Genomic DNA, 13,660 nt, shown 5'->3' on the forward strand with positions numbered 1-13,660 from the left:
GATAACTTGCTGAAACTTCTACATCAGCACGTGCTGCTTCACCTTGCACTTTTATGGAGACAGCTTCTTTCCTTAAACCTCATGAGCCAACCTCTGCTACCTTCAAACTTTTCTTCTGCAGCTTCCTCACCTCTCTCAGCCTTCACAGAATTGAAGAGAGTGAGGGCCTTCTCTGGATTAGGCTTTGGCTTCAGGGAATGTTGTGGGTGCTTTGATCTTCTATCCAGACCACTCAGACTTCCTCCATATCAGCAATAAGGCTGTTTCGCTTTCTTATCATTCATGTGTTCACTGGAATAGAACTTTTAATTTCCTTCAAGAACTTTCCTTTGCATTTACAACTTGGTTGTTCAGTGAAAGAGTTTAGCTTTCACCCTGTCTCTGCTCTCGACATGCCTTCCTCACTAAGCTTAATCATTTCTAGCTTTTGATTTAAAGTGAGAGATGTGTGACTCTTCCTTTCACTTGAACACTTAGAAGCCATTGTAGGGTTATTAACTGGCCTAGCTTCAACATTGTTTTGTCTGAGGGAATAGGGAGCCCCAAGGGGAGGTAGAGAGACAGGGAAATGGCCGGATGGTCGGTGGAGCAGTCAGAACACACACAACACGTATCAATTCAGTTCTCTGTCTTACATGGGCCTGGTTCATGGTGCCCCCAAACAATTTCAATAGTAACCATCAAAGATTACTGATCGCAGATCCGTATAACAGATATAATAATGATGAAAAAGTTTGAAATATTGTAAGAATTACCAGAATGTGACACAGAGACACAAAATGAGCAAATGCTGTTGGAAAAATAGCGCCGATCGACTTGCTCGACCCAAACCTTCCATTCGTACAAAACGCCATAGCTGCTAAGTGCAGTAAAGTGAGGCACGATAAAACGAGGTATGCCTGTAACAGCACATCTTTGCCTCAGGTTTTGTCATTCCACGAACTCAAACTAAGGCAGAGGATACCGGGTTCCAGGGTTCCTGGTCTAGACAGAAGGTAGTGGGTTACAGATGGGCATGTCCCTTTCGCCCTGCAGACTCCTTGGCTATGGGGAGTGATGAGGCTGAAGCGGGGCCAACATAGCCCCAGAGCAAGGTCTAGGGCAAGGGCCCGTTGCCCAGATGGAGGGGCAGCACTGACTGGAATATAAACTGCTGACGGGTGTGGCCTGTCTGCTTCATCCTCATATATTTGGCCAACAGCAGATATTCAAATTTTTTAAAATGATATGAATGTGTGCTTCAGGTTTTTGTAAAACATGAATTTGTTCAATAAACAAATGCCATTTAGGTACTATGACAAATGCTAAATTGCGGATTCATGATCCAAATGTATGATGCTACAAATATTTGCTTTCATCCTTAACTCATATACTACATCTGCCTGCCCCATAATATTGCAAAACTTGGAGCATCTCAAGACATCTGAATGGCATATCAGGTAATTTCAGAATTCTATTGGTGAAAATAGTAAATGTGAAAAGCACTACTTGATGCAAGTAAAGATTTTTCAAAGTAAAATATCCTTTGTTTTTCTCACCTGAAAACCATATCTAGATGTCCCTAAGTAAATGACAAGATGGTATTCTTGAAAACCTGGTACATTTATTTAATACACACGTATTGAGTGTTTATTATGTGTCAGGCACTGTGCTAGGCCTTGGTGATACCAAATGGTTGGCTTAGTCTCTGCTACAGAAAGGAGTTTGATATTAGAGGGAAGTTGTCCAAGTTAATGATTACAAAATGAATCTGGGATGCTGTGATAAAACTACAGAGACCCTTTCTTCTTGTCAGGGGTGGCATGAGGAAGCAGAGAGAAAAAGACTCCTGGAGGCTACCCCTGAGCTGTTGAAAGGATGTGTAAGAGTTACCCAGGTGAAGAAAAACTGTTCTTGACGAGCTGATGAGTATGGCAGTCTGCGAGGAGATAAAGGCAAGGCTTCCCACAAATGCCACTTTTATGGTTTTGACAACTCTACATAGCACCAAAAATAACTTAATATTTTTCTTAAATATCACTTTAATTTTAAAAAAATTTTTACTGACATACCTACTTCAGCTGTATCTTAAGCAATACATGAGAAATCTAGGGTATGGTGTGTTAATTATACATTTGCTAGTACTAGTATTAAAACACTTACTAAATGGATACCCTTTTACTCTCTTAAAATCATCTCATCAATTGAATTGTATCGAACTGTAGGAAGAACAAAATGGAACTCTTGTTTAATTTAATATACCCCTTACCCTGCAACAGGAGATAATTCGTTTTAGATGCCACTTTTTTCCCTAGTAGAATTACTATACTTTAAAATGGTTCAAAATAACGTACAATAATCTTCAAAGTAACGGAAAAGTCTGAGTCAATTTTCTGGCACCTTGAGGTAAAGGGACCCGAGCTTTTGATCTGCATCCCCATCAAGTAACGAGGCAGAATACTTTCGACCGTTTTGATTTGAAATTCATTCTCTTGTATTAAGAAAACAAAACAAACAAAAAACCTAAAGCAAAGGCAGACAAACAAAGGGATTTTTAAAAGCTGGAAAAGCAGTGGATACCGGTGGGAGAGAAGATGAGGCGTAAAATTAGAAGAGGGAAGAAAGTCCGCCCCAGACCAGGCAAATCCGCATGGATGGAGGCAGCATTTCCTTCTCCAGCAGCCAAACTGCCTCTGCTTTTTAAGGCAAACTTAGGCCGCGTTTCCGCTGAGCGAAGAAAGAAGTCAAGGCGAGGGCTCGACTTTCTGGAAAAAAAAAAAAAAAAAAAAAAAGGAGTCACAGTCAGCACGCAGGACCGAAGAGGCGGATGCAGCTGGGAGACCCTGCTCGCCAGCATCACCGGCCGGCAACCAGGCCCCGCCCCCAGGACAGGCCTCGCCCCACCCCGGCCGGCCGGCCGCTCCGCGGAGCCACCAGGGGTCGCTGCGCGCCGTCTGGGCGACAGCCGGTCTCTCTTCCCCGCCTCCCTTTCGCTGCTCCGCCCCCGGGGCGGTGTCGGCGCCAAAATCAAACCCGCCTGGGCCCGCCCCGCCCCTCGCCGCGCTCAGGCCCCGCCGCTGGAAGACGCGCCGCCCGCGCAATGGTAAGAGCAAGGGGCGAGCTCCCCGGTCCCCTTCCTCCACAGTGGCCCGGCTGCAGAGCCCCTCGGCTGCGTGCCACCCGGGCCCGGCGTTGGCCCCCGGGTGGGCTGCAGAGGCCGGCTCCCCCGCCAGGTCGACGCCCCGGCCGCCCGGCGCTTTTCGGCTCCCGCCGCCTGAGCCCTTAGGCTGAGGCGCCGCGCTGGGATCCCCGTCCTTGTGCCTCCCGGGCGGGTCAGGTTAAATACGGGCGTTCGGTAACGTGCCCCGAGTGTCTCACGAACTCAGCCGTCTGTCAGCAAGGCCACGAGTCACTTCAGAAGCGGTGCCCAGGCTCCCCGCTTCCGGCCACCAAGGCGCCGCCCCCGGTGGAGAACAGGGAACGGGTGTCGGCGGGCAGCGCCGGGGAGTTCCGGGGGCCCGAGGAGCTTGCTTGATTTTTGAAGATTGAGTGGTTTGGGGCGTTGTAGCATTTAGAGCACATTTCAGTATTACTCACAATTTCCAAAGTGACCTAACAAATCTTCATCTTATGCCAGTTAGAGGATTTCTGTGAAAATGCGTTGGTTTTTACGAAGGGCAGGGCTGCCCTTCTGTGCTTTCGGAGTCGCTTTATTAGGGAAGCACCGTGCCGACTTCGTCTTCCTTGCATTGCCTGATGGGTTAAGTCCTGGTGAGATTCCAGATCGTCTCTTTCTCTTTGTGAATTTAATGGCTTTCTGCTCATCAAATCATTTTCATACACCTTCAGAGTTTCATCCCCCACGCCCTTCTGTTGGCAGAGAATCACCGTCTAATGAAGTGGATCTAAGATTTTAATATCTTAATTAAGTGGCCGTTATTTTGCCAAGCTGGTGGTGGACGGAGATATAGGTTGTACGATGTTTGTTTGAAGATACTTGTCCAGATGTAATCAAAACTGATAACGGTTTCTTTGTGGTTAAACTAACAACCCAGCCACCTGGGCATAAAATGGTGTAGGAAGCCAAACAGGCCCACACTTAAATCTGGTACCAGTGTTCCGTGATACCATATTTCTCCTTCATAGAGTTACTGGCCTGATAAAACTGACTACTGAGTACTATGCAGCCCATATGCATTAATTTTTTGGTTTTTGTCTTTTTTACCTAATATCTCTCTACACCTACATCACCTTCTAATACTAAATGGTTTAATGTGCTCTTAACTCTTTTCTGATGTTTACCTCTAGTAACGGAGAAACATGGAACAAGGTAGAATAAAACTTTTTGTGAGACATACTTCCTATTTTTCATGTATTATTAAGAACTAAGTTTAGTGTTATCTTGATCAAAGATAACTTTTGTTCTTTTCCTGATTGTGAATTAATAGCTGTTTGTTTCAATTTTGGTTGCGCTTGCTGGGTAAACAGTTGTTATAAGTCCAAGCATATTTTTGGAATTGGAGAACTGTGGTGTGGTCTGCCACTTCTGAGGGCAGCAATTACCATCTACTTTTAATTTTTCAAAATTGTATTAGTGATCAACAGGGCTGACTTTAGGACATTTTTTTGCGGGAACTTAGTTCCCCGACCAGGGATAGAACCCGTGCCCCCTGCAGTGGAAGCGCAGAGTCCTAACCACTGGACCACTTAGGATTTCTTTAACTCCTAGTTGGAGAAGTTTCCTTCATTGTCCTCAAGTCAAATTTTAAGCCCCCTTACTTACTAATTTGAGTGCATCTCTAACTGATACTACGAGGAGATTTTCTTTAATCCTAAGTATCACGTGAGCCCTTGTTGATTTTTTGGAGAAATTTCTAAATATGAAGTAATATGGCATCCTTTTACATTAGTTACTTGTAAAAGGCCATGATACTCTCCCACGGTGGTTAGTATTGAAAGCTCTTTGTAGTGATGAAGGAGACTGATGAATAAATTAGCCTGAAATCAGTGTTAACGGATGATACAGCTCATCCATATTTCTTTTTTTTTTTTTACATCTTTATTGGAGTATAATTGCTTTACAATGGTGTGTTAGTTTCGGCTTTATAACAAAGTGAATCAGTTATACATATACATATGTTCCCATCTCTCTTCCCTCTTGCGTCTCCCTCCCTCCCACCCTCCCTATCCCACCCCTCTAGGTGGTCACAAAGCCCCGAGCTCATCTCGCTGTGCTCTGCGGCTGCTTCCCACTATGTATCTATCTACCTTACGTTTGGTAGTGTACATATGTCCATGCCACTCTCTCACTTTGTCACAGCTTACCCTTCCCCCTCCCCATATCCTCAAGTCCATTCTCTAGTAGGTCTGTGTCTTTATTCCTGTCTTACCCCTAGGTTCTTCATGACATTTTTTTTCTTAAATTCCATATATATGTGTTAGCATACGGTATTTGTCTTTCTCTTTCTGACTTACTTCACTCTGTATGACAGACTCTAGCTCCATCCACCTCATTACAAATAGCTCAATTTCGTTTCTTTTTATGGCTGAGTCATTGTATATATGTGCCACATCTTCTTTATCCATTCATCCGATGATGGACACTTAGGTTGTTTCCATCTCTGGGCTATTGTAAATAGAGCTGCAATGAACATTGTGGTACATGACTCTTTTTGAATTATGGTTTTCACAGGGTATATGCCCAGTAGTGGGATTGCTGGGTCATATGGTAGTTCTATTTGTAGTTTTTTGAGGAAACTCCATACTGTTCTCCATAGTGGCTGTATCAATTCACATTCCCACCAGCAGTGCAAGAGTGTTCCCTTTTCTCCAGACCCTCTCCAGCATTTATTGTTTCTAGATTTTTTGATGATGGCCATTCTGACTGGTGTGAGATGATATCTCATTGTAGTTTTGATTTCAATTTCTCTAATAATTAGTGATGTTGAGCATTCTTTCATGTGTTTGTTGGCAATCTGTATATCTTCTTTGGAGAAATGTCTATTTAGGTCTTCTGCCCATTTTTGGATTGGGTTGTTTGTTTTTTTGTTATTAAGCTGCATGAGCTGCTTGTAAATTTTGGAGATAAATCCTTTCAGTTGCTTCATTTTCAAATATTTTCTCCCATTCTGAGGGTGGTCTTTTGGTCTTGTTTATGTTTTCCTTTGCTGTGCAAAAGCTTTGAAGTTTCATTAGGTCCCATTTGTTTATTATTATTTTTATTTATTTATTTTATTTTATTTTATTATTTTTTTTGCGGTATGTGGGCCTCACTGTTTTGGCCTCTCCTGTTGTGGAGCACAGGCTCTGGACGTGCAGGCTCAGTGGCCATGGATCACAGGCCCAGCCGCTCTGCGGCATGTGAGATCTTCCTGGACTGGGGCACGAACTCGTGTCCCCTGCATCGGCAGGCAGACTCTCAACCACTGCGCCACCAGGGAAGCCCCATTTGTTTATTTTTGTTTTTATTTCCGTTTCTCTAGGAGGTAGGTCAAAAAGGACCTTGCTGTGATTTATGTCATAGAGTGTTCTGCCTGTGTTTTCCTCTAAGAGTTTGATAGTTTCTGGCCTTACATTTAGGTCTTTAATCCATTTTGAGCTTATTTTTGTGTATGGTGTTAGGGAGTGATCTAATCTCATACTTTTACATGTACCTGTCCAGTTTTCCCAGCACCACTTATTGAAGAGGCTTTCCTTTCTCCACTGTACATTCCTGCCTCCTTTATCAAAGATAAGGTGACCATATATGCGTGGGTTTATCTCTGGGCTTTCTATCCTGTTCCATTGATCTATCTGTCTGTTTTTGTGCCAGTACCATACTATCTTGATTACTGTAGCTTTGTAGTATAGTCTGAAGTCAGGGAGCCTGATTCCTCCAGCTCCGTTTTTCGTTCTCAAGATTGCTTTGGCTATTCGGGGTCTTTTGTATTTCCATACAAATTGTGAAATTTTTTGTTCTAGTTCTGTGAAAAATGCCAGTGGTAGATTGATAGGGATTGCATTGAATCTGTAGATTGCTTTGGGTAGTAGAGTCATTTTCACAATGTTGATTCTTCCAATCCAAGAACATGGTATATCTCTCCATCTATTTGTATCATCTTTCATTTCTTTCATCAGTGTCTTATAATTTTCTGCATACAGGTCTTTTGTCTCCTTAGGTAGGTTTATTCCTAGATATTTTATTCTTTTTGTTGCAGTGGTAAGTGGGAGTGTTTTCTTGATTTCACTTTCAGATTTTTCATCATTAGTGTATAGGAATGCCAGAGATTTCTGTGCATTAATTTTGTATCCTGCTACTTTACCAAATTCATTGATTAGCTGTAGTAGTTTTCTGGTAGTATCTTTAGGATTCTCTATGTATAGTATCATGTCATCTGCAAACAGTGACAACTTTACTTCTTCTTTTCTGATTTGGATTCCTTTTATTTCCTTTTCTTCTCTGATTGCTGTGGCTAAAACTTCCAAAACTATGTTGAATAAGAGTGGTGAGAGTGGGCAACCTTGTCTTGTTCCTGATCTTAGTGGAAATGCTTTCAGTTTTTCACCATTGAGGACGATGTTGGCTGTGGGTTTGTCATATATGGCCTTTATTATGTTGAGGAAAGTTCCCTCTATGCCTGCTTTCTGGAGGGTTTTTATCATAAATGGGTGTTGAATTTTGTCGAAAGCTTTCTCTGCATCTATTGAGATGACCATATGGTTTTTCTCCTTCAATTTGTTAATATGGTGTATCACATTGATTGATTTGCATATATTGAAGAATCCTTGCATTCCTGGAATAAACGCCACTTGATCATGGTGTATGATTCTTTTAATGTGCTGTTGGATTCTGTTTGCTAGTATTTTGTTGAGGATTTTTGCATCTATGTTCATCAGTGATATTGGCCTGTAGTTTTCTTTCTTTGTGGCATCCTTGTCTGGTTTTGGTATCAGGGTAATGGTGGCCTTGTAGAATGAGTTTGGGAGTGTTCCTCCCTCTGCTATATTTTGGAAGAGTTTGAGAAGGATAGGTGTTAGCTCTTCTCTAAATGTTTGAAAGAATTCGCCTGTGAAGCCATCTGGTCCTGGGCTTTTGCTTGTTGGAAGATTTTTCATCACAGTTTCAATTTCAGTGCTTGTGATTGGTCTGTTCACATTTTCTATTTCTTCCTGATTCCATCCATATTTCTTGAGTGACTTTCATAAGCTGTTGAGCTGAGTGATAAGAGCTTTCCTAATACAGTGTGCCCTCAGGACATTAGATTCTCCTCATTGCCTGCCTCTGCGTGGCAGATTCTTGCAGAGTCCAGGGTCTCTCAGGGGGCAGTTTATAATAACAAATTGTTAGGAGCCTTTTCTAAAGCTTTGGCTCTATTTTCCACTGATGCAGCCACAGACTAAAGTCCTAAAGGGATTCTGAATGCCCCACAGTGCCCCTAACTTAACCTTCCGATTCTGGGCTGAGAGAAACAGTGTTTTCAATCCTCGGGCACAATTAAAGCACCTCAAGATTTTTAAAATATGAGGCCAAGGGGCCCCATTTCAGAGATTCTGATTCATTTCTTATGGGATGTGCCTGGGCATCAGTAGTTTTAAAAGCTCCTGGGGTGATTCTAATCTCTGTGTATGGCAGTTTGAGACCAACTGGACTAAAGAAATAGCTGAATGGGCCTTCTAACTGAGTGTGGATATCTTACTTTATTCAGATACTGCAGAAGCCAGTGTGAAGGGAGGCTAGTAACGTAGTACTGAACTCTAGCTCTCTACCCTAGGTTTAGTGAACGTGTCTTCATAGTGTATGGTTTCTTGGAACTGAGATTCCTCTGGTTTATCTCTCCAAGTAAGGCAATAAATGGTTATCACAGACTTCCTTATTACCAGTTCACCCTGAAATGTATTTATGGGAGTGCAGAGGGGTGTTGTGGGATTTGGGAATCTGAACGGCCTCAAATTTTAGATACATGGTCCTGAAATTGAGGGCTGGTCTTTACAACTGCTCTTCTAACCTGGCACTAACCTCTAGGAAGGCAAAGGCGGTTCATGTTCTGAAGAACTCTTTTTGTTTTGTTTTGCTTTGTTTTATTGAATGAAAGAGTCTTTAAATTCTATAGTACTTTACAGTTTTCAAGTTTCACACATATGATTTCATATAATCCCATAATAACCCTTTTCTCCCCCAACCCCTATTTTGCCCCTCCCCCATCCTTCTCCCCACTGGTAACCACTAGTTTCTTCTCTATATCTGTGAGTTTGCTTCTTTTTTGTTTTATTACTAGTTTGTTGTATTTTTAAGATTCCACATATAAGTGATATCATACAGTGTTTGTCTTTCTCTGACTTATTTCACTTAGCCCTCCAAGTCCATCCATGTTGCCACTTTTTTATGACTGAGTCATAAAAATCCATTGTGTGTGTGTGTGTGTGTGTATGTACATATGTATATAAGCACATATGTATATGTGTATTATACATATACCACATTTTCTTTATCCATTCATCTGTTGATGGACACTTAGGTTGCTACCATATCTTGGCAAATGTAAATAATGCTACTATGAACACTGGGGTGCATGTATCTTTTTGAATTAGTGTTTTTGTTTCTTTGGGATATATACAAAAAGGAGTGGAATTTCTGGGTTATGTGGTGGTTCTATTTTTAGTTTTTTGAGAAAGCTCCGCATTGTTTTCCACAGTGGCTGTACCAATTTACATTCCCACCAAAGTGTACGAGGGTTCCCTTTTCTCCACATTGTCACTGGTTTGTTATTTGTGGTCTTTTTGATGATGGCCATTCTGACAGGTGTGAGGTGATATCTCACTGTGTTTTTTTTGTTTGTTTCGTTTCATTTTGTTTGTTTTGGCTTTTTTTTTTTTTTGGCTGCGTTAGGTCTCTGTTGCTGCACGTGGGCTTTCTCTAGTTGCAGCAAGCAGGGGCTACTCTTCATTGCGGTGCGCGGGCTTCTCATTGTGGTGGCTTCTCTTGTTGTAGAGCATGGGCTCTAGGCGTGCGGGCTTCATTAGTTGTGGCTCGAGGGCTCAGTAGTTGTGGATTGCGGGCTCAGTAGTTGTGGCTCACAGGCTGTAGAGCGCAGGCTCAGTAGTTGTGGTGCACGGGCTTAGTTGCTCCGCAGCATTTGGGATCTTCCCGGACCAGGGCTTGAACCCGTTTCCCCTGCATTGGCAGGCGGATTCTTAACCACTGGGTCACCAGAGAAGTCCTCACTGCGGTTTTGATTTGCATGAGAGGAAGGTGTTTTAGATAGAACAACATTTTTAAAAAGGCACAGAAATGGGAAAGAGCATGCTGCAAGTGGAGAATTACAAGTAGTTTTTGTATTACAGCTTAAATTGCTTAGTTCTTCATGTTGTTATGGTAAATTTGAGGTGGGGAGTGGTACCTGTGAGAGGTAGGTTGGGGTCAGGTGACAGGAGGCCTTGTATGTCATTCTAGGGTGATTGGATACTTCTGGATGGTTGAGGGCCACTGAAGAGTTTTAAGCAAGGGAGAGGCATGGGTAGGCATGGCAAAGGAGAGGTTTGCTTTTTGGCAGCGTGGAATGTGGCTGGAGGGTGGGACAAAGCATGGTTAGCGGACTGCAGGTATGTAGTAGGGAACAGATAATGAAGACCTGAACTAAGGTAGAGGTAGTAGGGATGGAGCAGACAGGATCGATTTGAGAAACAGTTTAGCTCTGAAATTGGCAGAGCTTGGTGATTGGTTGGATGTGCAGTGAGAGAGATGAAGGAACCTAGGGTGACTGCCAGGCCTCTGGCTCGGGTAACAAGGTGGAATCTAACTAAACTCAAAATCCAGAACAGCAGGTTTGGGGAGTAGATGTGGGAGAGGAGAGGTCAGTTTAGACCTCCTGAGTTTGACGTCTATTCAGCAGACAGGTAGGTACGTGAGATTGGAGCTCAGGCCCCCACTTAATCCAATGATGTAAAAGATTTGAGTTCTCAGCATAGGTGTTTTAAAAGCATGAAAGCAGGTGAGATCAAAGAAAAGGTGCGAGGAGAGAGGGGATCATTAGAGAAAGAACCCTGGGGAACTGCAGTATTTAAAATTGTGGACACAGGAAAAGAGAAAAAGATAAACTTTGAGGCTACTTATTTTACCTGTGCAACTCATCAAGGAACACTGGATAATTTGCTGCGAAAAGGAGTTAATGGGTTTCTAGACCATGCACTCTGGAATGCATTCAGAACGGCAATTCCAAATTCCTTTCCCTGTCTAGTGTAGGCTCTCGTTTCTGATGGAGTTTATGGTTGGATAGGTTTATTATTGTTGGTTTATTTATGTCTGCTTTTTACGTGGTATAAAGTATTTTAAAGTTCTTACTAAACAATTTATGTTCCTCTATAATCCCATGCAATTTTTAAGAGAGATGCAGATTACTTCAGAAACATTAGGGTGGAATCCTCCATGAGAGTACTAGAGATTATGGTTCTCGTTCTCTTTTGTTATTTTCTGTGAATATTTGCATTGAGGAAATTTGGCGTTTTGAAATTTCAGCCTTTAGCTTTAGGTATATACCCTATATAAGATATATGGTAAAATTTATTATTAAAATACATTTCAGTTACATCTTTTTAAAAATATTTATTTAATTTTATTGTTTATTTTCTTTATATTTTTGGCTGCGTTGGGTCTTTGTTGCGGCACGCGAGATCTTTTTCATTGCGGTGCGTGGGCTCTTCATTGTGGCCTGCAGGTTTTCTCTCTCTCATTGAGGCATGCAAGCTCAGTAGTTGTGGTGCGCGGGCTTAGTTGCCCCGTGGCATGTGGGATCTTAGTTCCCTGACCAGGGATTGAACCTGCATCTCTGGCATTGGGAGGCAAATTCTTTACCACTGGACCACTGGGGAAGTCCCTCAGTTACATCTTAATTATCTTAATTTCAAGTTAGCTAAAGGGTAGTGACAGGATAATAATAACCTGAAGTAGGCTTTCATTTTCTACTTGGACATGGTTTTCCTTCCTCCAGCCTGCCCTCCACAATGCTACCTAACTCTTACCTTGTCACCCCCTGCTTTAGAAATTGCTCAGTAGCTCCTCGTGGCCTGAAGTAAAGTCTGCTCTCTTTGGCTGGACAGTCAGCCTTCCGTAATCTGGCCCCAGACAACCTTTCTCGTCTCATCTGCCACTGCATCTACATACTCCACTTGTATAATAATTGTCCCTGAGTGTTTGTCTTTCTGGAGCATTCCATGTACTTCTGTAACACTGTGCCTGTGTGTGATCTGTCCAGGACACCCTTCTCACCATTTCTCAACTTGCCAAAATCTTGTTCATCTCTAGCCTTCCTAGCTAACCCTCCTCCCTTTTCAGGGTGGAATTAATTTATTCTTTCCTGGGTAGCAATTTGTACATGTACCTGTTCATTAATTATAAGTAGTTATGTCTATTTATTTTCCTTGAGAGATTAAGTCTTTTGAAGGTAAATACAGTGACTTATTGGATCATTTCATAAATATTGAACTTCTACAAAATGCCAGGCACTGTCTCAGTCACAGTTCTTATTATTATACTGGCAGCATCTACCACAAGGCTTGGCATAAAGTAGTAGAGTGGTTAAAATCCATCTTGAGGCCTCGCTCTGAGAATTATTAAACCTCTTGGTCTCAGATGAGATCATGCATTATTTCTGATCATGTTTTGAACCAAGTTGTCTTAAAAAGCATTTTTTTAAATTGCACTGTTTACTTTTTAACTTTTGTGCTTTAGTCGAAGAAAAAAGGACTAAGTGCGGAGGAAAAGAGAACCCGCATGATGGAAATATTTTTTGAGACGGTAAGTCGTCTTCCTTAAGATTTTTAGTATTTTGTGTAATTTTCTCCTTAAGTTTACGTCATCCAGTGTTAACGGTACCTTTTTTTATTAGAAATCAATAGTGACCAATATCCTAAAGAATGGATAAAATTCTACAAACACCTGTGGTTCCTGTGAGCTGCGGAGCATGAAAGAATCCTATCCCAGGGTTTGTAGAGTCTCTTCTACCCAGACTGCCCTATACTCTGGCACCATAATTAAGTTTCTGAAGCATATATTTGATTGTGTCCCCTTTTACCTGAAAATAATAATGATAATAGCTCCCATCTACTGAGTGCTTCCTAGGTGCCATTCCCTGTTCTAAGCACTTGGTGTAGTTACCTGATTTTGTCCGGTTTAACCCTCTGAGATCCTCAGTCTACAGATCTGGACATCTGAGACGCAGCCTAAGATACCAGCCCTGGATCTCAGAACAAGACATGATAGTACTGGGATACAAACCCAGGGGGATCGTCTGGTTGTAGAGATAGTGCTGAATGCAGCCTCTTCACATGTAGGAGCCTGCACACGGCAGAACACATATGTGATGGTACAGAGCCTCCTTACTGTATTCCAGTTATTCGTGCCTGCCACTCACAGGAAATATGTTGAAAGTTTCTGCTCCTAAGTGGCAGAACCAAGATTCAAACCCAGTCACCTGGCTCTAGAGCCTCTTTTCTTCACCACATGGCGGTACAATGGATTTTCTTGCTTCCAGGTTAAAATCTAAACTTTTGACCTACAAAAATAGTCATTTCTCACGTCTTACTTATTGACAGGACCTTCAAAGTCTGGTTTGGCCCCAACCTACTGGCTATTTTCATTATTTACAAATATCAGTATGAAGAAGGTGGGGGAAATGGCAAAATAGAATGTAAAATTAATAAGTAAGGA

General features: G+C 42.2%; 1 protein-coding gene across 2 annotated transcripts in view; it reads left to right on the forward strand.

Annotated features, from left to right (window-relative positions):
- The first annotated feature begins 3,023 nt into the window (after window positions 1-3,023).
- MND1 (meiotic nuclear divisions 1) overlaps window positions 3,024-13,660 on the forward strand; it is a 72,152-nt gene continuing 61,515 nt past the window's right edge. Inside the window, exons 1-2 of one of the 2 annotated variants that reach the window (XM_081224937.1) lie at window positions 3,024-3,082; window positions 12,683-12,748. In XM_081224937.1, coding sequence (XP_081081063.1) covers window positions 3,080-3,082; window positions 12,683-12,748 — 69 coding nt within the window. In that variant the 5' untranslated portion in view covers window positions 3,024-3,079. Of the gene's footprint in view, window positions 3,083-3,400; window positions 3,751-12,682; window positions 12,749-13,660 lie in introns of those variants that run through there. The other variant, XM_081224938.1, reaches the window with a different exon arrangement.

Source organism: Mesoplodon bidens (genome assembly GCF_964165515.1).
Source record: "Mesoplodon bidens genome assembly, chromosome: 1".
NCBI classification, from domain to species: domain Eukaryota; kingdom Metazoa; phylum Chordata; class Mammalia; order Artiodactyla; family Ziphiidae; genus Mesoplodon; species Mesoplodon bidens.